Consider the following 23,777-nt stretch of genomic DNA (forward strand, 5'->3'; position numbering starts at 1 on the left):
CACGAATAAAGCTCACCACCGGGAACGACGATCATGGGAATCGGCGATTCTCGCGATGCTGCGCAATGGTAACTGCAGGAATGTGCAGGAATGAAATAATTGTCCGCTATTTCTTTCGGCCGTGGCAAGATCGACGCCGCGGATTCCGTGAGCCTTCGATGCGCTCTTATGCGTGCGCAGGGGCTCTTGGATAAAATCATTTTCCCAATTAACGACCGAATGGCCAAAGAACGGTAATTTTCCCTTTCGACGCAGAAAAGCAGTGAAGCTAGTTGCTGGAACGCTATGTTCGATGATGTCTTTATGGCAGGGAAAAAAATTGCCGCTCGCTTTCGATGCTTTCGACGCGTTTGTCGCTTGATTCTCGGATATTTTGTTCTAACTAAAAACTCTACCAGTTATTCTCGCAACCTACGATTTCCTTCGTTCCTTCGTCCGTTTCCTTTGATTTCTTTCATTGATTTTGTAATAGGTTAGGTCTTTGGTTATTCCAACGTTGACAGCAATTACTGTGGGAAATAAATAGGGCGAATTAGTCGTTTTATAGGAATGTCTTAAAAATCGTAATAATTAAATAATAATTCGAATACGTTCGGATCATAAACGATTATAAACAATCGTGCTGTAATTTTTTAATTACGAATACGAAATTTTGTACGCCTCGTCTTACCTTCGATTTTATTTTCCTCTTCGATTTTTAATCCAATTTACTCCGATGCTGAAAGTTAGCAAGAATAAAAATAAGAAATTAAGATATTTGGTGCATAATACGCAGCTTAATCTTACCGATCGTCGAATCTAACCATGTAATTACCAATTAACCACGATCGCTTCGGCCAAGCGAACATTTCGCGTTCGTTCGTAATTTAACGTGAACGTTGATTGAATACGTGTCTCCCCATTTACTTCACTTATATGCATACGTCTCATTAACTTACTCCTGTCCGCTGATATACGTCTCACTTATAACGTTTCCTCGGCACTTAATTACGTACGTCACCAATTCCATCAATCAGCTGAGTTTCATGACGACCATGCCCTTACCATTAATTTCTTAATTTCGATTGTCCACCGCGTCGCGGTGTATGCACCACTTTCGATTCGTCGACTCAAACGCGCTCTATGATCGAGCCATGGTATTTCTTCGACAGTTTTGAGAACGCATAGTTTCGTCTTCCAAGTGGGATCGGTTCGTTACGATCGCGACGTAGTTTGTCGTTTTATCGTGGTGGTTGGCTAAATTTAATAGTCGGCGATTAAGATAGTTAAGACGGAATTAAACCGTTTTAATTGGATTCCTGGCACACCTTTCTTACGCAGCCGCGTCTTCGTTATGCTTTCTTTTCGTTCGCTCGACGCGCGACCTTTCGCAATATGGCTGCAGAGCTACCGGTTTTGCGATTCCGCATCTTTGTCGAGATAGCGTTACAAGTTCGGTATGTGTTAAATCCAGAGTCCGATTGGTACGTATCAAAAGAATTTGTTAAATAATATCGTTGCTAATGAGTGATTCGGGATTTTCTGTCGAAAATGTGTGCTTCGATGTATCGTTCGAATTATATTTCACGTATCAAAAAAGCAGATATAAGAGTACGGTAATACGATTGTAGTTTACATACGTATATTTTTGTCCTTTGTATTTCATACATATACGATTGCATACATCGATACAATTTTTCGAGTCGTCGAAACGGTACGCGAGATGAATCAGTTCGGGTTAGGTAACCGTAACCGAAGTCGACAGCTAGGGATTTCGATTCTTTGTGCGTCGTCTTGATTGCGAGGATTCGGATCGATATAACAGTTTACAATCGCCGTGCTAAAGTGTAACGTTTAATGCTAGTGTGCTCGGGTTTCGTGTCTTTTGTTCCGGTTCTAAGAACTTCGTGTTGATTCTCACGACAGCGAAAGGGGAAGCTGTGACTCGGTTCGTGTTGCTTTTGTTCGCCGGTACGTATTGTACACATGTGATAACGCGGCTATCGATATATTTTACCGGCGCACGTGTGCCGGCCGAGTGTTTGCGACGGTGCTGCCATATACGGTCTTCTCGACGAACCACTCCCACAGGAGACGCAATTAAACTGTCCATCGAGGATTAACGGTGTAGAAGGCAGAGATGGTTTGGCCGTGGAAAAATCGACGGGTTTTGTTGCGAAAAAAATCGGCGATATTAATCAACCATCTATCGTCGAATATAGTACGCCGGAATTTGCTCTGAACGGTATTAAAAAGTGACATCAGCTGATCCTGCTTGCACGGATTCGTCCGTCTTTTGTTTCAATCCGTTAACACAGTGATTTCGATTTAACAAGTGACGGCCATGATTAATGGAATGAAAGTTATGTTTACGACTCTCGCGTAATGGAGAATTGTTTTGCGGATAAGTTTGCCGAATGTGGACGAAGGTTGGCGTGAAATCGGCGTGAAGCATTCGAGAACGGTGAGTAAGAAAATACCCGCTGATAGTTTCTTGATTCGCGAAATATTGCGCGCGACATATTTACGACGAATCGTCGATCGCGTGGTAATATAAATTCGTTACATTTAGCAGCCATATTGAAATATCAGTTTCACCGCCATTAGACATATGCTTAGAATCCATATGATCTCTATATTTATGCTTATGCTACAATACATATATGTATATCATTCGAATAGTTTTGAATTATTCTAACTAAAAATGGCGTATGGTATAAAAAATAAGACTGATATTTCATTATTCTTATATAATGATATAATGATATAATGATAAATTATCAAACAATATAGCAAAAAAAAAAAGAAAATATGATGCAAATTATTAATGTCTTCTGTTTAAAGTTCTCTATTTATTTAAGTTGTTCAAATTTTCAAAAAGTTGGTCAGAATAAAACATAAATATAAATTTAAAAAATTAGTATCACCGGACACTGGTGACCGTGGCCCCACTGAGACGAGCGCCGGTCATGGTAGTCACGTGTTAAGATTTTCTCGTATATTCCATCTTCTTTTTCGAATGTAACTCGAACGTTGGCAGTAGCGTGTAAAATCGTGTGCACATATACAATTAAATCATTCAATTTTCATCGCAGCACGTAAGATTCGTCTTCCATATGTTATCTCTTTGAATAAATACCATACGAGGTTTATACTGATTTTTCTCCCATAGGTAGATACTATCGCGATTTTTCATTTCGTTTTTCCAACGTGGATGACCCTGCTAGATGGTGGACATCGATCACCGTCAATTCATCGCCAGTCTACAATTTATCCTCCTGCGAGCCGGAGATTATAGGAGTTGGGCACCGCGCAGATTCTTCATCAGGATCGCTCTTTGATGTATGGTTAGGCTCGGCCTGGTGCGAGTTCCCTCCGCTTTTAATGACACTCGAAAACAATATGGCTTTACGAGCGATAAAATTCGTCTCGGAGAAACGTTTTGCGCGCTTTTTGCGTCCCCTTAGCTTCGCATGCATTCTTGGTCTCGAGGTATTGCAAGAAATTAATTACGAAGAGTAGACTATACCGATGCGGCTTGAAAAGCTCTTTTAAATAGTTAAATAGAAACATTAAGAAACTCTTTTTGCGACAAAGAGAGAAAGACAGGGAAAAGAGACTCTTGTTATTCGTTTCCGATTGGTTTAAATAGAGCTAGAATCATGGGTGATATTCGTTTTAAATGGAATTAAATCTTCGCACACCGTCCATGTTATTATAAATACGCCGTTATGTGGTAGGAAGGTTAATAATATTTGATAAGCATTTCTATTCGTAGGTGTATTTTTAATTTCTTGATGGTGTAAAATAAACGGGGACCCGAGGTTTTCAGTGATGCGAACAGCAGCATGATAGACTATGGAAAAGTGTTGCTTTTCGAACCCCATAGGTTCCCATAGGTTTTATGACATCGGCCCATTGCGTCGTTCAGCCTAACTTCGAGGAACCAATCAGCTTATCAATTTTCCTCAAAGCAAAACAGATCTCAATGCAGAGTGACACCATCAAAAATAAAGATTCCTCTCACAGTTATAAACATAGGCTCTTATATCATCGTCTTGTCGACTCTTCAGAGATGTTTTTGTACTCAATTTCTTTTCTGTAGTAGAGTTGTAATGGACGAGTAGTATCGTGTTCATGGGAACGGGATGTGATTCGAGGCTTACCATGCCCGCGATTTTTCCATCCGACATCTCGTATCGTGGTTATGCATAAATCACGACGCAGGCACACGTCCTTTGCCAGCTGTGACGACTTGCTTCGAGGTTTCGAGTAGTTAACAATGCTCTCGCGTGGCATCGATGCAGCGTTCTTCCCGAGTCATGAAGCGTACACCGGTAAGATGACATCGAAAGATCAGCTTGGAGGATGCTTTTAGTCCTCATTCGCTGTGCAGCTTGCGATCAGATTTGCTCGAACGTGTCTCCCTCGAAATCGTTCTTCGAAGGGTCATACAGGAAGTATCGGCTGACATTTTGAAAAGAGTATAAGCGTGAAAAGTCAGATGAGACGGTCTTAGCTTCGTTTGAAGTTTTTTAACTCTGTGGCGGCATCATTCTTACCCTCGCCAATAGATGGATTTCTGCTTGAAGAAGATTCGAGGATTTTCTCGCAAGTCTTCGGTAAACCCTTTTGTTTCTTACATATATTTACAATTTTCAAACTTTCCAAGGTAGCTCCCCTGTCTAAGTATCTCTATCTAAGGCAGGGCCTGCTAGGTAGCCTTAGCGATGTGTCCACTAGCTGGCCCAGGACGAAACGCATCCCTTCCTTTTCCTTTCGTCCCTTCTAGCACAACCACCACATCGAAGATACTTGCTGACCAGACGACAACAACAATCCACAACTCTTTCATGGGAACATCGAATTTCATCCCGCGACGTAATCACGAATAAGGGTTTGGGTTAGGTTGAAGCATTAGGAACGAAGGATATACGTTCGGATAGGGTTTCGAACAATTAGAATTGCAAAGCTGGCAGATGAGTACGAGGATAAATTCGTTTCTTAATTAAATGCTCCTATACCTTAGCCGGGGTGTGCATAATGCGATCAAGCGTTCGTGCCAGTCATCGTTGGAATACAATGGATTTCCATGGGGATGAACTCAAGTCTGCGACGATTATGTGAGATTAAATCCTTCTTTTACTTCGTCTTCTAACTATACGATCCAATTCCTTCCGAATTATTTTGAAGCCTACGATTTTCTCATTGTTCCTCTTTTGCAGGTGTCTAAGTCCGTGCCTTTTGATATTTATTATCTGCGAAATATTTTGGAGGACGTGAATACGATATGTCGATGGAAATTCAGGGATATTTTCGCGTAGCCTAATCCTCAAGGTTGTCGCACGATTTTAACGAACCACGAAGACAATACCGGTCGCGAACAATGAGACCGATACTGGTTTCGCGTGTCCAGCAACGCGAATTCTATGCCAGGCTTCTTCTTTTTCTCCCGTGTCTCTGGCCGCGTATCGCCACTTGTTATCTCCTGTATACCTCTTGCAGTCTCATCGCTCCCGACGTTGTACAATTGGCATACAATAGTGCGTATAGAATTAGAATCGACGATATGCCGCTTTGTACTCGTTAGGTATCGACTTACGAGCCCAACGATCGGGCTTCGTTCTATATTGATGTACCTTGTCCGGAACGATCGCGATGTCCATCGTAACTTTCGTTGTCCATACTTGTTTTCTACTTGTTCGGCGAACTTGCACGATTGTCTCCGTAGTTTATACCGAAATTCGCCACCATTTCCAGGTGAATATTTCCTAGTGGAAATGTGAAATTCTCGCGACGAATCGAAGCAGGATATCTCTAATAAATTGTCAGAGAATTTAATTGGTTAAAATTTGGAATCGCTGTTAAATTTATTCATGGTTTCTAGTACGGGTTCTCTGCAAGGTGTCTCATTAGATTTCGAATTTTTCCGATTGACTCGAAGCTTGCAGAAAGCGAGGTCGATTTTAGGAGGAACACCGTAGCAATTAGGTATCAAAGTTAAAGTCGAATTCAGTTTTCAAAGATTATTTGGGTAGCTGTAGAGTGACGCGAGTAGACGCTAGGATTCTCGTTCTTCCAAAGGGGTTACTCGAATCTCGATAAATTTCTGTAAATGCACGGTATCAAAAATCAATTTCGAATCAATAATAACCACCCTTCGTTTATATCTGTGAACGGGCCATTCGAAACAACTTTTCCAATGATTACTCGCCGAAATACGTGGATCGAGGGGATGATTTAGCCAACGTTGGCTGATTATGGCGGAGAATCCGGCGAGTTGCCGTGATCTTCCCTTCGATACTGCGTGACAGAGTTGTTCGTCCCCCCCGTCAAGGGATATTATTCCCGACCGCGGCTAATAATTAATAAAGACCTTCATATCGGCTAGCGTGGCATTAAGTCGTTAGAACCGGTGAAATCGATTGGAAAATACTTACAACGGTAATTTTGTTAAGCTGGTGCCGATAACGCTTGATGGCGAGGCAAAACCTGAACGTAGCCGATCATATTGCAGCTGCTATCGATCGCGAACCACTATGATCCGTCCTCCACTGTGGTTTGCGATCTTGGATATCGCGGTTAAGATAAATAGAGTGGAATCGTGGGGCTTGGGTCGATCCTGTGCGAACAGTGACGAACACGAATCGTAGGGGACAGTGTCAGTAGCAGAATCAGTCTAGTTCTTCCGTGCTTGCGATGACGACGACGGCGAGCCTCTTAGTATAATATTACAATGTTCACCGGTTACGATATGCTTCGTTTTAAACGAGCACCCTGCACGACGAAGGTCTCGGCGTAATTACGATAATAGCTTAATGTATGTAATTATCGACGGATGGTTTAATTCCAATTGCAATTGCTTGGGTGGTACGTCGTCTCGACGCTAAGCTGCATTGTTTTTGTCACGCATGCACGGGTTTCGTCATGGTGGTTTAAGGCGTGGCCAGGTTCTCGCTTTTATCGCGCCAGTCCGTTAAAAGGAATTTAAATATCACGTTAAAACTCGAATAAAACTGTCATAGATGTCGCTAGATCTCGCATAAAATCAGATTAGACACAGATCTTTGTCGCAGAGTATCGTTAAGCATGATCTATGAAAGAGTATATTCTATCGAAAAACATCGTTTATAATTGGAGCTAGTTTCTAGATTCCCGTAAAAAATAGTCTTCTTAGCCAAACATTTTCTTGTGGTAGAAACAGAAAATTATTTTATACCGAATAATAGGACGCGAAAGAACAACGAGAAGATAACGATCCTTGATTTTTATTAAATTACTTGCGTTACAGACAATATAAATGGTTACGTTTTAAGTGGTCCATCCCGTGGTTACCAAGAGATTTCCATTGGTATTTCCTGAACTATTAAATTCCCAAAACTAACATCTCACAAAACATCTGAATAATTCACAAGCACGCTGTATACTCTGCACCAGTACTCTCTTGCGCCATCTGGTAGGAGAAAAAACGGTCGCTGCAGACAGGCCCCTCGTGTGCCCGGTATAAACGCGAACTCAATAAAGGGACGCGGTAACCGCAGATAATTCAGGTAGCGAGGGAGAGAGAGTCCATTGAAGCGTCTCGCTTGTATTCAAATTCGACGTTCACGAGCGTGACCGTGTCACGTAATCGATAGGTGAGCACCGCCACCGGACGGGGTGCGTCGTCCTTTTAAAGCCGGGACGTAATCTCGGCCGGCCACGTCAGTCATTCGCTGTGCGTTATCTCGCTCGCATCTCGTTGACTCTATTTCCCCGTTTAACCCTGCGGCACCGCGACAGAACCGTGTTTCAAGCGCGTGCACACCTGTCTATAAATCCGTAACCGTCGCGCTCCGTACTCTCCCCGATTCACCTGTTGATTCCGCGAACGTGTCTCGTGCGTTACGCGCGTGCGATCGAATTTTCCTCGGGATTACGAGTGAGCTGCTGGAGGCCTGAATCCCTGAGGTATTTTCGAATGGACCAAGCTTTGGTGACTTTGTATCTCGTTTTATGCGAACGTCCGTCATAGAAGATCGGTGGACTTGAAAAATAATTCTGCAAAGTGTGCATTCTTTAACACTTGTCACTTGCAAACAAACAAGGAATTATTTTTAAATTATTTTTTAAATGCTCTTGGTGACTATTGCGTAACGTGGATGTTGGATTCTAGAAAGATGAATAGTTTAAGAAATTTATGCGAGGTTTAGATTGTGTATAAATAAAAAGTATGGTTGCAATTAGGAAATGATGATAGATCTTTTCTTGGTAGAAATAATTTTTATAGCGCGGTCGTTTAATACTTTCCCCTACAATATCGCGTGAGATTCGTGGTAAGGATATGGGGCCAAACACGAGTATCACGTGTGGTAGCCATGGTTTGTAGATAGGGCCCAACGTAAACATCACGGGTCAAGTTCGTGGTTCTTTTTCGTCGATGTCTTTCTGTCTCAGTTGCGTGTTATTCTCTGCAAGTGGCTTGCGTCCTGCGTTGCTGTTAACTATAGCACGCGCCATCAAGACTTATATGGTAAGGGGTTAAAGGTGACTCTCGCATTACTCGCGAAATTAATTTTTCAACGTCGAATATATATTTATCTATTACAGCGACGCGTATGAATCGTTGTAAAAGAATATTATCTATAGTTTGTTTCTGTTCCTGCATTCCATATTCGAATTTGTTGCGCCGCAGGTAGTGACATAACAAGGAAAGGAAGTTTAAGACAATAAGTGTGATCGTAGATGATCGTATTATCAGATTAAATGATCGATCCCTTTAAATGTATCTCTTTATATCATAAATCGTACGTATTCTATCTAAAAATTTATCTTTTTGTAGAATCACGATTCAAAGTCGATATCGACAGAGATAAATACTTCGCCGAGCACGGTGACGTTGAACTTTCATATTCATTTTGAATGACGCTTAACGCGCTTTCTCATTCTCTCATTTGACACTTGCATTCGCGATAAGTATAATATTATTTCATTCTGCCCCGGCATTTACCTCGAAAGCCGTTGAGAGCGTACCACAGGCTGGAACGGTGGATCCTTTAAGCAGAAGTTTTCATGCGAAACGTAGAGTCATCGTGACACAATCGAAACGATTCGGTATACGTACCCTCGCTATTGCAATCCAATTTCGTGAAACTCACAGAAGAAATTATACCTCGTTACGTGGATTTTTTCTCCCTCTCCCGGTTCCCCATCGACTTCATTCTCGTGGTTTCCGTTTAATTACGATGTCCTTTTTTCCTCTTTTCTTTTCGCTCGACCAACCCGGCATTACGTAGCAAAATTTCTCCTTTTCGTCCCCGCGTTCAATTTCTTCCACTTTTTATCGCAATCAATTAAGATTCCTCTTTGCTTGCTTAAAATTTCATGTCACTTTAAGTACACCCCGCGTTCCCTTGAATTACCTCCCTATCGTGAACTTAATTTGTTCACCTCGTTCTTCCAGCTCTCAGCTCGCAAAAACCTAATTGCCCACAATGGCGTGCACTTACATCGACAAAAACCGCGACCATTGTCAGTCCTGTATTAACTCGTTCTAGCCCTATCGACGTTCCTCGGGAACGGTCTTAATTTGCATAAGAGGACTCGTATTCGAGACATTTACGAGCATACCGACTCGCGCCATTTTGCGAATAACACGCGTGTTCTTCGTGCGAATCGTATCTACCTCGTGATCTCGTAAAACGACCCAAAAGGGACGCAAAAGATTCGAAATTAAACGGAGAAGGATGGAACGTTTCTCGACGATTTTTCTTTCGGTTTTAAATTTTCCATGGTGGCGGCAGTTCTCCGATTCACCGAGATCGTTTGCTCGACGTCCGATCGATCGACGTGCTCCGGTGTCGATACGCGGAAAGAGAGACGCCTGTGCAGCACACGCGGCTGCTATGCAAATATGTTACAAATAGTACCAGGAACAGCGTATTTGAAATGCCAGTCGGTATCTGGGCTCGTGGATCGGTTTTGACTGAATACCTCATTAGAGCGGGACACCGGTTCTCGGTAAAACGTCGTTAGGCGTATCCTACGTTCGCTTCTGTTGGCGAAACCCACGAACTTCGCTTTCCCTTTGGCTGAAATTCCGTCACGGCCGTTTTTGCCATCGACGTCGTTTGAAGGTAAATAAATTACGCACGGTTGTCCGATCGCGTAAAAACGCGTCGGTTCGTTTCTTCATCTCGTACTCGGCGCGATAACCGCCATTGCAAGGCGCACGGCCACGCATAATGGATCGGTCACGAATTTTTGCCACGCACTGGTAGACCACGCACTCGCTCGCGTCGCTTCCTCTTCCTCCGATCGCGCGGAAAGCTGTAGAAGCTCGTCGATCTTCGGTTTTATAACGTCCGACCGATTTCAGCGAAGGTTTTACGGTGCAACAGGAAAAAGCATTGGAATCGTAATGGTTTTCTGGTCGCTTCGAATAGGAAAACGATCGTAAAGCCGTCCAGCTCGGTTGGCACTCGTGTATACCTTCAGTTTCATTCGTTTCCATCGCCGATTCAATCGCGATTTCACCGGTATCTGGCGTTTTTACGGCGATACCTCAAGGCGCCTAACGATACCGAACATCGTCGTAAATGAATATCGCGATTATATACAACGCGTCCCGGGTATTGCTCGTTTTAGTTACAATAGCGAACTGATAGCCCTTTTCTTACCGGCCAGGCGACGAGAACCGGTTTGCCAACGCGTCGGCAACCTTGGCAGTAGAACAATCGAAATTACTTGCTCCCTGCCGCATAACCTCTCGAACAGATCCATTTTTCCTAATCCACGTTTCTGCTACTGGACCATATTTATACCCTTATACCCTCCCTCTGCTCTTTGACAACTCTTCGTGTGCTTCCAGGAGACTGCAGGATATCGCTCCATCTAGTTTCATCGTTGTCAGGTTTTTACCGATCATTTCACCGATCCTCGTCCGCAATTTCACAAGTTTCAAAAATTTCGTAAATTTCTGAAATTTCCCAAGTTCTAGGCATTTTTAATAACCCCGAGGTTCGATCTCACTCGCTACCGTCGCTCCTTCCAACGTAATTGAAGATAAACGCAATCACCTGCTCGCGTCTTGCCTGATTCTCCAAACAACGCTGACCGCAAGAATACACGCCATTCCAGAGAATTCAATTTCACGAACGATTTGAAACATGGAAAAAATCGCGGTTGGAACAGGCTCGAAACGGCTCGCCTGTTTCTTGTACCGGGACTGTGGCCTCATCTCCAGGCCGTGATCGGCGTTAAGTTGATTTCTCAGTCGTGGTCCCGCCAGCCGGAGGATGAGCATTTAATCGAACGCTTTGTTCACGTGCCTTTTTGCCGATGGCCACGCCGTCCTGTGGCCCCTCGATCACGGAAGGAATGTCCTCCTCGTCGAGGTCTCTGTCCCTGCAGACGGATAACGCGACGGGCCAAGGGACATTCTTATCTCGCGAGATCTCTAATTAAAAGATTTCTCATTGCCGCCTCCGACCGCTGGACATCGGGAGACGCGACCGACCGTCGGGATGCCGACGACGGATGCCGATGCCGGCCGTTAATCGGCGCCGATTCCGGTTAATCGGTAATTAGCGATGCGGATGCGGCCGCGAGTCGCTCGGGGAATGATTGAAAACGCTGCATCGTTGCTCGTTCAATCGCAATACACGAGGGTCGTCCACGGCCCCGCATTGTTAATTGAAATACGATCGAGATCCATTGGGTGGGTGCTCGGGGTGCATCGGTGATTCCGTCGTTTGCAATTTTACAGGTACTCGAGCGGAGAGTACCTTAGCTGTTCACGTTTCGCTTTCAATTTCGAGCGGGTACATATTTTCGTAGGGATTATTTTTATTTAACCCATTCGATGCCAAGCCTAAATTATACCAAGTTATTCCATTACCAATACTACAATGTAGAGTTTGTACAACGAAAAGAATTCGAAAGGAGACTCGATATTACTGTCCGATCTGTACTGATCAACCTCCATTATGTGTATTGTACTTTGTTACAAATCCTATCGCGAAGATAATTATAAGCGATCACGTTGCTATCAAATTTTGTTATGAATACACGATGAAGTTGACTATCATTCTTTTTAAATAATAAGTAAAGTAGAATTTTTCTAATCAATTTTATTCGTAGCATCTTTCAAGTTTCTTACACTCGTATACTTATGTTCGTGGTCACGAACGGTTCGTAAATTCAGAAGGGGGTTTTTCAAGGCTCAAAAGGTCAAGGGTGGAGGGGGTTAAATTCAAATTTGGGTTATAACATATTGAAAGTATCACGAGTATACTCGTACTTGGCAGCGAATGGGTTAACACTTTGACTGTCATGCACTTTTTATGGGGGGTCACGATAAAGTTCCCATTATTCTTCGAATATAATGATGAATTATCGAACAATATGGCAAATAAAAAAAAAATAGTGGAAATTATTAATGTTTTTTATTCAGACTTTTCGATTTATTTGCGTTGTTCAAATTTTCAAAAAATGGTTAAAATAAAACAATATAAATATAAATTTAAAAAATTAGTATCGCCAGACACTGGTGACCACCATGACTTCACTAAGAGGAGACAAGTACTGGTCACTGATGCCCACCATGGCAGTCAACGTGTTAAATCCCACGTGTCGCGGAAGAGGTTAAGGGGATGAAAGTATTACGGAAAAAGAAATTCGGTAAATCGTCTAAAATTTCTAACGATCGATATAGACGAAGACTTCTCTGCGCTATTTATAGTCTGTTGTTCAAACAACCCCATACTTCTCGCTCAGAGGAATAAAGCTACCCTAATCGTCGCTGCCTAAATCTCCGTTCCGGTGAACTGAGCTCTCCCATGCAGCTAGCTATTAAATAATCAAGGTACAACAAGACTGGCGCTACTATTGCAATAACTATTATCAATTACAAAATGATATCGCGGAGATATTAATGTCAGTCTGTAATAAATGCTAGTCGAAGAACAGATAGCGAGCAGGCTTAATGCAGGTCGTTAAAGTCCCCGGTGAAAAGTAATCGCCACTGAATTTCGCCATTTCGAGGTTAGCGTGAAGCAGGGTTAAGATAAATCGAACGTTCGCGTTGTAAATTTCGTTCTTTCGTTTTCTTTTATCGGGGCCCGGCTGGTTTTCTCGGCTGAAACGGTCGCGCGCCTCGTGCCAGGTTGTTCGCTTTATTCGATCGTTTGGCGAATTAATTAAAAGCAGGCTGGCCGGCAGGTATTATCTAAATCATAATTTGCCACGATCCTCGATACGACTCCGATTTATAAAATCGCCGACTTTAATCGCCGCGCGAGGATCGCGCGAGCACGTACCGTTCCGGTTTTGCATGTCGGATATTCGCACGGTGTGTTTTAATTAGCGTCCCGGATGGCTGACAATTTCTTCGGACACACGGTGTTCCACGGTGGAAACAGGGTCAGAGATGCCTCGAACGAGGGCCGAGGTCCTGTTGGATATGTACGGACACGCAGAAGGAGGGATTTCTCGTGCGTACGTGATGTAAGTCCACTGTAATTAAGAATTCCGCGTTGCCTGGTAACCGAGAAGAGAAATCGGCTGCGTGCAATCATGGTCGCCTGAAAATGTTCCTCCGATGGACGAGTCTTGGAAAATAGCCTGGAAAAATGATTGCTCCGGTTGATTGGATGTTTTCCTAATGGAGGATCAGTCGGAAGAGGATGATCCTAAGGATGAATCTTGAGAAAGTAAGCTCTTGATAGTTCAACGTGACATCTGTTATCGTTGTACCCTCGAATACGAGTCTTTGTTTGATTTAATTAATTTCGTTTTTCTTATTTCTTTTATCTAGATCTGATATTATTGGAAAATTAATCTTCCAGCTGTAGATTCGTCGGGGCGATTCATCTTTACGGTACCTAGAGAATGTTTGGCAGAAAATAGGTTTTGATACTAAATCTAGCAGACATAAAATGGTGGAAGAACTCGTACCCTTTCGCATATATTAAAAGAAAGATGGAGAAGTCGAGCGATCGGAACGATAACGCCGAATACGAGGTTAAAAAATTTTTGCTAAGAAATTTAAAAATGGTTATTTAGACTGCGTTGAACGTTATGATCAGCGTCGGAACGTTTCTTCGTACCTGCGAATACGCACACGCAGGGAACGTTAAACGAGAGTCTAAGACCGTAATGGGTTTTGGTACTGCTCGAGGGAAATGAAAGGATAAAAAATGTTTAATGGCTGCCTACAGCGTAATCTGTAATTTTACGACTCTCTGTATTTACCGATTATTTGTCCGCGACAAATAATATAATTAAATTACAGCGCAGATAATACCGTTCGACATTCGTAGCTCGCGATTTTCGTGTTTCTCACTTTTTCGTTTCTCTTCTCGAGTCGAAAACGAGCCGCCGGTTTTCCGACAGAGTAACGATTTATAAAATACCGGTAATCGAACATTCATCGTTTCCCCGTACTCCGACGCGACGCCATTTTGGTCCCGATTAATTTCCACGTTTCTACACAGTATGCAAATAAGTGACGGACGAATGTCCATGGAGGAAATTAGATCCTTTGCAACTTGCATCGACATAACAGGTGGTGCCAGGCCCGTACAGGGACGATAATTTTCTCTGCGTTCCACGACCGATCCCCGTGTAATTATTACCCAAAGACAAGCGGGCCGAGAAAGTATGCTTTATGATCCTGTCTTTCGAGCAACTGCCTCTGATTACGGGTGCATCGGTCGATCGTTTGCGGTCGTGATTCAAGGCTTCTTGCGTCCAGGTTTCTAGCAACCGTCGCTTTTCCGCTACCCCTCGCGTCACTCGCGCGCTGATTGAATGTTTATCCAACTGCCGGTTGTTGCAATTAAATTTTCTTACTCTGTCCAGCGATTTTCTCGACCTGCCTCGTCTGAAATTCTTAGAACGATGCGAGTTATAGAAACCGAAATAACACATCTGATCACTTATCACTGAAGTGGTAATTGAAATAGCGTAACATTTTCAACGGTGCAACGTGAGGAGATTAAAGGAGCAGGAAATAGCGATTTCGAGTCTACTTAACATTCATGGAATCTGTGTTTCTACGGTTAAACGATAGCCGGACTCAGAGCAGAATTACGCGAGCCAACAGGGAACGTTTGCTGGAGCAAACGTGTTTCTTGCTGGACGAATGCCTATCGAGTCGGTATCGATGCTACGGTAATTATTAATTCGGATACGTGTTGTAAATAAAGCGGAATTTTATTATATTTCGCCGTCCTCTGGGCTTCGTTGATCCTGCTCGAACCACGGGTTTAAAACGGACGATGGACCGAAAGCTCCTTGGATAGATTGGAAGAGGGTTCCGCAAGGAAAGACACACTGTGATTAAATCCTTCGAACGCGTAATTGGAAAGAAGGATGCTTTACGAGCCTGCTTTCGAAGAGCCGTTCTGCTGCTCGCGTCTCCGTGACTTAGGATCGCGATTGCTGTCCGATGTCACGATAACGTGATCAGATCGCGGAGATAGAGGAGCGGCTTGTGTGTACCGATCGTGTCATCCTTCCATTTTTCCTTGCTACGTTTAATTTCTCATCGAGTTTCGCGTTAGATCCGTGTTTAATTGACGCCTCGATTACGCGTATTTCATTTCGAATTGGCGAACCCCGTGAAATCTCATTGAACTCTGGCAACTTTGAAAATTTTGCAATAGGTAAGAAATATCTTAAACTTGGAGCGTAGCTCTTTGCTTGGTATCGTTTCTGAAACATTATAACCCACGATGTGAAATATCTACACATACATATTTATACATAAACAGATATACAAGCAATATATAGCACTGACCACTCACCCTTGGTCGTTGACCATTGATCGCTAACCATCCCTTCGCACCATCCACCAGGTCCACTTGGGAATTTATGTCCCATTCGAAGAGGAACCCGAGAAAGAGGTCCTATTTGACCTCGCGTTATATATATAGTCGACAATGACCTGAAGATCGATAGAAGGTCACGGTCATTACCGATTTCATTAGCATTAACGTGTCTTCTACGATACTCGAGAATTTCTAGATTTTTCGTTTTTATTATAAAGTTATGCTTTTAATAATTCGTTATCAGCAATTTTTATTTGTTATTAACAATAAATTTGCCAATTTATACGCCTAACTTTTAGAAAAACTCACAATTGTCGGAAAACGAAGGTGACGCAGCAATTTCGATTACGAAAGTAAACTTTACCAGGATTACTCAGAGGATATTACCGATTAAAATTCGCGTTGAAAAGTGCAATTAGGGTCGTTTGAAAATCGACCAAAAAATTTCTCAATATCCAAATTTTCTATTTACATAGAGATAAATGATTATGGATCCCGAATGGCTGCTTTTCAACCGCGTTTCGGCCAGACCGGCACGAGGCCCCAAGACTCGTGCCATATATTATAAATCGGTCTTTTTTTTCCCAAAGTTATTATGCTACGTTGTTGAACACGGTGATTGCTTCGGTGAAAGACGTTCCTCCTTTATTGATCGCGATGACGAAGGAAGGATACGCGATAATTAAATCGCTGCAGGGTTGGCAGAATATCCCTGTAAACTGCACTCGTCGATTGGCCAGGTCTCTTTGATTTATACCCAGTAAGCAGAAAAATGAAGCCTTGGACCGGTGGTTTCGCCATAAACGGGATTTCCCTCAAACTATTTACAGCGCGATTACGAGCAAACGATAGTGGCACGCATGATGGTGGCAGACAAAGTCTCTTAATTGGAGCAGAGTACCATCTAGATGTCTACCATCCTGTCTACTACAACGTTTAACTCTGATAGAGTGGCTCACTTGTCGTTCGAGTTATCAATGGAACCGAGTTAATTGCATTCGCGTTAAAAATGCATTATCATTGACATTAGCCAGGCCTCGAATCAATTAATTGGTCTTCATTAATCCCTAACTCCAGAGGGAGATTTCGATCGACAAACAACTCGATTAACTGGTTAACACAAATTCTTCGGCTCTATCCAAGACCTGACGCCTATCTTTTACGAGAAATACCTATTTTTCTGTTTCCCCAGCAAGGAGTTTCACTCGAAGGCCGGAATTAGAGAGCAGCAGATTACCTTCCGATACGCGAACACTGTCGATTTCTCAAATATCGTTTAACGAGGTATGATTGATCGATCATCGATATCGGGCCAAGACACGTTCGGTATAAATCGCGTACAAGGGATTTAATTACGGGACGAACGCGTGACAATTCGACGCGGGTACACCTGCTTATTAATTTACTCCGATTTTAAAACAGATCGAAGGAAATTTTTCTTTTCCTAGTAGATACTCACTCGGTGCGGTCTGGTCTGTCTGAGAGAAACTGCGGATCATTAATCAACGTCGTCCGTTGAAAATTTCGCGTTGCATCGATGCACTTGCTCGCAATCGTGTGCGTGTATCTGCAAGACATTTCATTTCAATTTATGGCCGAGAATTTAATAGATCGTGGCATCGACAACATTGTGAAATAATTTACCGCGACACAACAGACTCGTCGCTAATGCACAGTCGAACAGACAAGGCCGCCTCCGAGGATGGATTATTATAACGTCGTTGCGAGGCATGGTAATTTGAAACGATAAGGAATCTTTGGGAAAAAGAGAAATTTACTAACATTGTAGAACATTTCAAACTGTTGTAATTTCTCAAATGAAATTGCAGCGTTTATTAAAATGCGTAGGGAGCTATCCGTATACACTATTGTATAGCAACGAAATATAGGGATACATTTCATTGGCAAATATAAGAAATAAGAGATGTTTTATTCTAATATATATTTATCCCAAGCTAAATGAGACTTATTAGTAAAGTATAAACTAAAAGACTAGACTCTCACGTCAACTCTTCTTCAAGCTCCGTAAAGGACTATCCTAAGACAGTCCTTGCACTCCTATTTAACACTTTGCACTCGACGATTTTTTGGCTAGAGAAGGGTAGAAATTCAAAGATTCTCTACTAAAAAACTGACGATACTTTCTTGAGCAGTAAAATTGTGTAATAATAGAATTGTAGAATTATTTGACTTCGATACTTCGCACACTGTTACATTACATTAAATTTGATATATTAATTAATATCGATCTTGCAAATTTTATGCAATGGTAACTGAAGGTCTCCTCTCGAGTGCAAAGGGTTAAAAATCTACTCTCTCTACTCTTCTCTACGCATACTTTCTTTTTCTTCACTCGTCTCCCTCATGACCTGGTCCTCCGTGGGCCAGGTACTCCAAACACTCAGATGCATTCCTAACTTTCGCTCCTTGTTCGCACTCGATACACTCATAAATATCCCGTTTATACGATCCTTGCACGCGGTCACTCATCCTTCCACGTGCATTCCAGATGTCACCCTGAACATTCGGCCTGAACCCTAAGCTGTTGTTTATTGTCCATTATCAGCTAGGTAGACCCAAGTGTTCCCTTGCATTCATTCTCAGATCCTAGCATTTCTACATTAATATATAAAATTTATTATCAATGAAAGATACAAATATACTTATACAGATATAAATGTGCGTGTCTTTGTGAGTTACAATAATGGCTTCCGTACTAAAACTTAGAGTTTCTAGAAAACATAGGGTTCTTATAAATTAAAATCCGAAACATGGCTGTCCCAATAGGGAAGACGAGACCTAAAAATCACTATTGGCCTGCAACATACCTGACACCATCGTTCCAAGCATACGATTTATTATAACGCAAGTCACGAATTTTTTATTTATTTGCAGTATCTTTTGCAATCGTTGCAAGGCAGGATGATCACCTAGATCACTTAGCTGGTGATCTGACTAAAAAAATTGAAAATAAATTATTTTAACGACCGCGAAATTAGTTGGCGAAAATTAGAACACGTGCACGAGTCATTTAATATCGTTGCGAGCACAGGAGTGACTCAGAAACTCGGCATCATCCACAGAGTACTTTTTCTTTCGACTCACGAACCCGACGCGTCCATTGTCTCCGAAAACAATAGCGGCGTGTATCATTGTTCCCTTTATAGAGGATACGCGTCTTTTTCGTCGTTGTCACACCCTTTCCGCCCTTTTAATGAAGATCTGACCGCGTAGATTATGAATGCGTTTCCACGTGTAATATTAATTTGATCAGAGGCGTGCATTTCTTCCTACCATGCCGAGGATGTCGTGCTTGGAATGACTGCGAGCAAGATTTACAAGTTTTGTTGTGCATCGTGCCTAAATCTCAATGACCCCTGCTCTAACTGTTTCAAAATTTCAAAATTAGACTTTGAGAAATTTCAAAAATAGACTTTGAGGAATCTCCTTTTTCAGTCTCTCGTCGAACCACGCTTTTCTAATTTACTCATCATTTTCTCGCTAGTGTGCTCTCCAAACAAGGTCTCCTAAATTGTTCATCTGACTTTTTAATCTTCAAAGATATCACCATCGTATGCTAGATCCCATGTATTACTTAAAAACAGAGAACGAATAGTCGTTCGAATGGAAGAACTCGATTTACTTCTTGCGAGTTTATTCTTTTTGTACCAATCGATTCGTGCTTCGATTTTTCTTCGATCTCGGTTTTAAACTCTTTATATCTGCCAGCTGTGGCGGCTGTGGTTTCCGGTAGATCTGCCACGGTCTAAGAAGAAGACTAGAAATTTTTCCAACGATGTCAGGAGTTCTACCAAGGTTGCGTAGCTTAACGAACAAATCTTCGAAGTATAGTACCCGTCCGCCATATTGGATATTGCAAATCGTGCTTAAGCGATACGTACGTGGTACCGGAACGACGTGGTACCCGGCAAAAAGGAATTAATGGGCGGAAGTTTATTCCCGTTCTTATCGTCGTAATTGGATCTATATAACACTGCGAATAGTTATAGCTGGTTAGAGCGATTGTTTGATTACGTTCGAGGATAAATATTTATTAATCGCACGGCGATTATACGTATTATATACATTAATCGGAATAAGAGGATAATTTCGATCGCTCAAAATTATTTCTCCTCTTCCATATATTTTACACAGCCTGCTAGTTGTCGACGAGCCTTGATACAGATCGTATCCACGCTGGGTAAATTGATTTTACAACACCGTTTACGAGATTTATTTTGAAGATGATCCTAGACGTCCGATTTCCTGTTCCTTAATTGCCGCAATGAAAGTGCCAGTAATTTTTGCCACAGTTCGAATTCCCAGAAATCCCCCTCTTCCCTTCCACCCCTCTCCTATCTTTCAGCGAGCGTAATGTTCTTAACCGGTTGACATCCGGCGGAAACTTGAATTCCCAGGTTTATCTGTTACAAGCTTCGAATCGTGCATAGCGATAAAACGCGGCAAGGGCGCGTTTACTGAAAAAGCAACCGCGAGATTCGCGAATGCAACCAAGCGATAATTAAGTTCGGATGCATATTCGATGACTAAGGAACCAGTTCACACCATTAATTTCTTCAGTTTTTTCCACGAAAAATCGCTGCCAATTTAACCTCGTAGACACGGTGCGCCACCTATAGTGGCTTTCACGGATGCCATCTTTCCGATCGACGCGCCACCTACATTTGAATTAAATGATTATTTCCATATCTTTCGTTTCGTGCTTTGTTTGCCTTCACAACGTTTTATAATGGTACTAACAATATATAGAGAATATACAGTCTTTGTTTTTGATACGCCAGTGTCAGTTTTGAATCGTTGCTTTTCATTTAAATAAATATACCATTTGCTCTTACTATACTAGATGCTCTTTTTAACATACCGATTCGTATCTGTATAATTTTTTAAGACAGTATCGTCTGTCACACGTTGCAGTGCTGTATCGTTTACGCGTAATTCACCGTACAGAGAAACAGCACCGCGTAAAATTCAGCCGTGCCTAAGAGGTTAAGGGTAAGAAAATTCGCCATTTAAAGGCTGCAACGTCGCGTTCTTCTGGTGGTAACTTCCCGTGGTCGTTATCCAGGATGAGAACGGGGTTCCTTCGAACGGGATGGATTCGATGGAAGGGAGAAAAACAAGATGGTCGGCCGATTCGATGATCCCGTTTCGAAAGAAACCCGGCATATCTGACGTAATAATCTGCACGAGTTGCATGAAAAGCACCGAGCTTAAAACGAATTCCGCTAATGACCGTCCGTTTCCTCTTCTTTTGCAGATGCGTGGCTGGAATGGCAGAAAAGTTACGCGAGGCGGCCGCACGTGGCGACGTAGCGCGAGTTGCGCGACTCCTTGACGAAGATATTAAACCATTGCCGGACGAGGTGAGTGTTTTTTCCTGTCATTCTTCCCTTTACAGTACACCACCACATTGCCTCCTAAACGATCATTCAATTTTTTCCACCGAGGTATCGGACGGGCCGCTAAAAACCATACCGCTGTTTCTGGAAACGGTGAATCGATTTTTAGGTTATGTCTTGGTTGTTATTCGTAATAAATTCTCTCGATTCTTTCCATTTTTGTAAATCCATTTTGTATCGATTAGTCTAACTTACAGGATTTACTTGTTAACTCTAAATTATTGCCTGCCATTTTGTAGAGATTTATACAAATTTCGAGTAGGTTAAATTGGAAAATTGAAAAGCATCGCTGTTACGAATTTTAAAGGTTTAATATGAAATTAATTGTTGCGTAGAAACATGTATAATTACATGATATATGACGTAGAGCCGGTCAGATATTTTCTGTGTAATTTTATACACGATATAAGATGAAACTGTAAATCTCGTTATCAAGGAAATCGATCTCTCGATCTGTTCTTTTTTTGTTATTTTACATTGCTTCTTTTCGCGATAAAAATTTCTTGTGCGTCCTCTGCAGGCCGATTTCCAGTATACGCGAGTCGTATGCAGATCCGTTATTAAGATTAATAATTTACTTGTAATATGTATTATAACTCGCGATATTAATAAGGTGGCACAAATCATTATGATCGAGAAGAACGATGTAACATTTAAACGAAAGAAAGGCAAACACCGAGTATGTTAAGTACGCTTGGAGTGGCATAAAACTCTGGAAATTCATTCATCATTCGTCGTGAATTAAATCTCGCGAAGAATATAATAAATATTACACGCTTTATAAACGTGTAAAAGATGAATAAATACTGAATAAATTTATCGATGTGCTCAGGGAACGAGTCATGGTATCGAGATCATAATCGAAAGTAACAAGTGTCTGGACTCCAAAGAGGTCGGCTTTCCGTTCATCATTGTCGCTTTTCATTTTTTAACTATACCATTCATCATTCTTCGTAAATTAAATCTCACGAATAGTATCGTGAATATTAAATAGTAAATAAATCGTAGGCATCGATATCACGATCGATGGGAACACAGTAATAGAAATGTTACTAACGAATTCATTTTCGATACATCATCGTCGTTTTCTGTTTTTTAATTATTATATTCATCACCATTTGTAAATTAAATCTTTCGAAATATATCGCAAACACTGAATATTTGTTAAATAAATCCACAAAGCATAGGTAAATAAATGCAAAATAAACCTATGGTCATAACAATCGAAAGTGACACTCAACCCTAGATTAATCGGAAAAGTTACTAGAAAATTCGCTTTCGGTGCATTCCCGCGTCTCTGTCCATTTTTTAATTATTATATTCATCACCATTCGTAAATTAAATCTCTCGAAAATTATTATAAACAATGGATATTTACTAAATAAATCCATAAAGCATAGGTAAACAAATGCGAAATAAATCTATCGAGATAACAATGGAAGGTAACACTCAGCCCCAGATTAATCGGAAAAGTTACTAGAAAATTCACTTTCGGTGCATCCTCGCGTCGCTTTCTATTTTTTAATTATACCAAAGTCGTAGATTGATCGTGCGAGATGCTCGTTAAAGATATACGAGCACGGGAATGTAGTGCATTAATTACGCTACATATTTGCATGCGCGTTGTGACAGCGGCCGTCGGTGGGAATACGGAGAAGCGTGTTCGGTGTGCATTTGTCAAAAGATCGGCTCGCGGCCCGCGGGGCATCGTTGCCCGATTATCCGTGCATTCGTTACAATTACTTCCTCCTTAATTGCGCCGATGAAATTAATCGTCGTGCAGCCTTTTTTCACCTCGGCCAGCGGCGTTGTCCGAGCTAAAGTGCTTTATTATGCGAACGGCCGACGAGTCCATCGCGATACATCTGATCGGAGAATGCGCGGAATAATTGAAATTATAGCGATCGATAAGCAGATCGAAGGCGAAGGAAGATAGTCCTCGTTCCAGATAAAATCGCGTTCATCGAATTCTTCGAGTATTCTCAAATTACTCCAGTTTTTTTTATAAGAGCATCGATAAGAGCGGGTATTTGCACTATCTTTTATTTTTCTATTAGAAGGACATTCTTTTCCCCCCTTTTTAACAGTTCCCGTTTCAGATAAAATCACGTTTGTCGAATTCTTCGGGTATTTTTAAATTACTCGAGTTTGTCTTATAGGAGCGTCGATAAGAGCGGGAATTTTGAATTTTGTTTATTTTTCTATTAGAAACACGCTCTTTTTCCCTTTCTTTAATAGTTTTCGTTCCAGATAAAATCACGTCCGTCGAATTCTTAAAGTATTTTTAAATTACTCGAGTTTGTCTCACAAGAGCATCGATAAGAGCGGGTATTGTGAAGTTCGTTTATTTTTCTATTAGAAGCACGCTCTTTTTTCCCCTTTTTAATAGTTCTCGTTCCAAATAAAATTGGGTTCCCCCAATTTTTCGGGTATTTTTACATTACTCGAGTTGGTTTTATAAATGCTTGGATTTTGAAGAGTTATTCCCCTTTTTTGTTGTTAATCTTATACACTCGAGGAATTTTTCGTTATAGATAACTGATTACAGGTAACTGATAACTCGACG

The 23,777-nt window shown here is 41.8% G+C and overlaps 1 protein-coding gene across 1 annotated transcript in view; it reads left to right on the forward strand.

Moving 5' to 3' along the window:
• The first annotated feature begins 21,082 nt into the window (after positions 1 to 21,082).
• dgo (ankyrin repeat domain containing protein 6 diego) overlaps positions 21,083 to 23,777 on the forward strand; it is a 198,157-nt gene continuing 195,462 nt past the window's right edge. The window contains exon 1 of the mRNA XM_017897387.1: positions 21,083 to 21,175. Within this exon, the coding sequence (XP_017752876.1) occupies positions 21,083 to 21,175 (93 nt within the window). The remainder of the gene's footprint in view (positions 21,176 to 23,777) is intronic.

This window comes from Eufriesea mexicana, unplaced genomic scaffold (assembly GCF_001483705.2).
Source record: "Eufriesea mexicana isolate 0111107269 unplaced genomic scaffold, ASM148370v2 scaffold492, whole genome shotgun sequence".
Taxonomy (NCBI): Eukaryota; Metazoa; Arthropoda; class Insecta; order Hymenoptera; family Apidae; genus Eufriesea; species Eufriesea mexicana.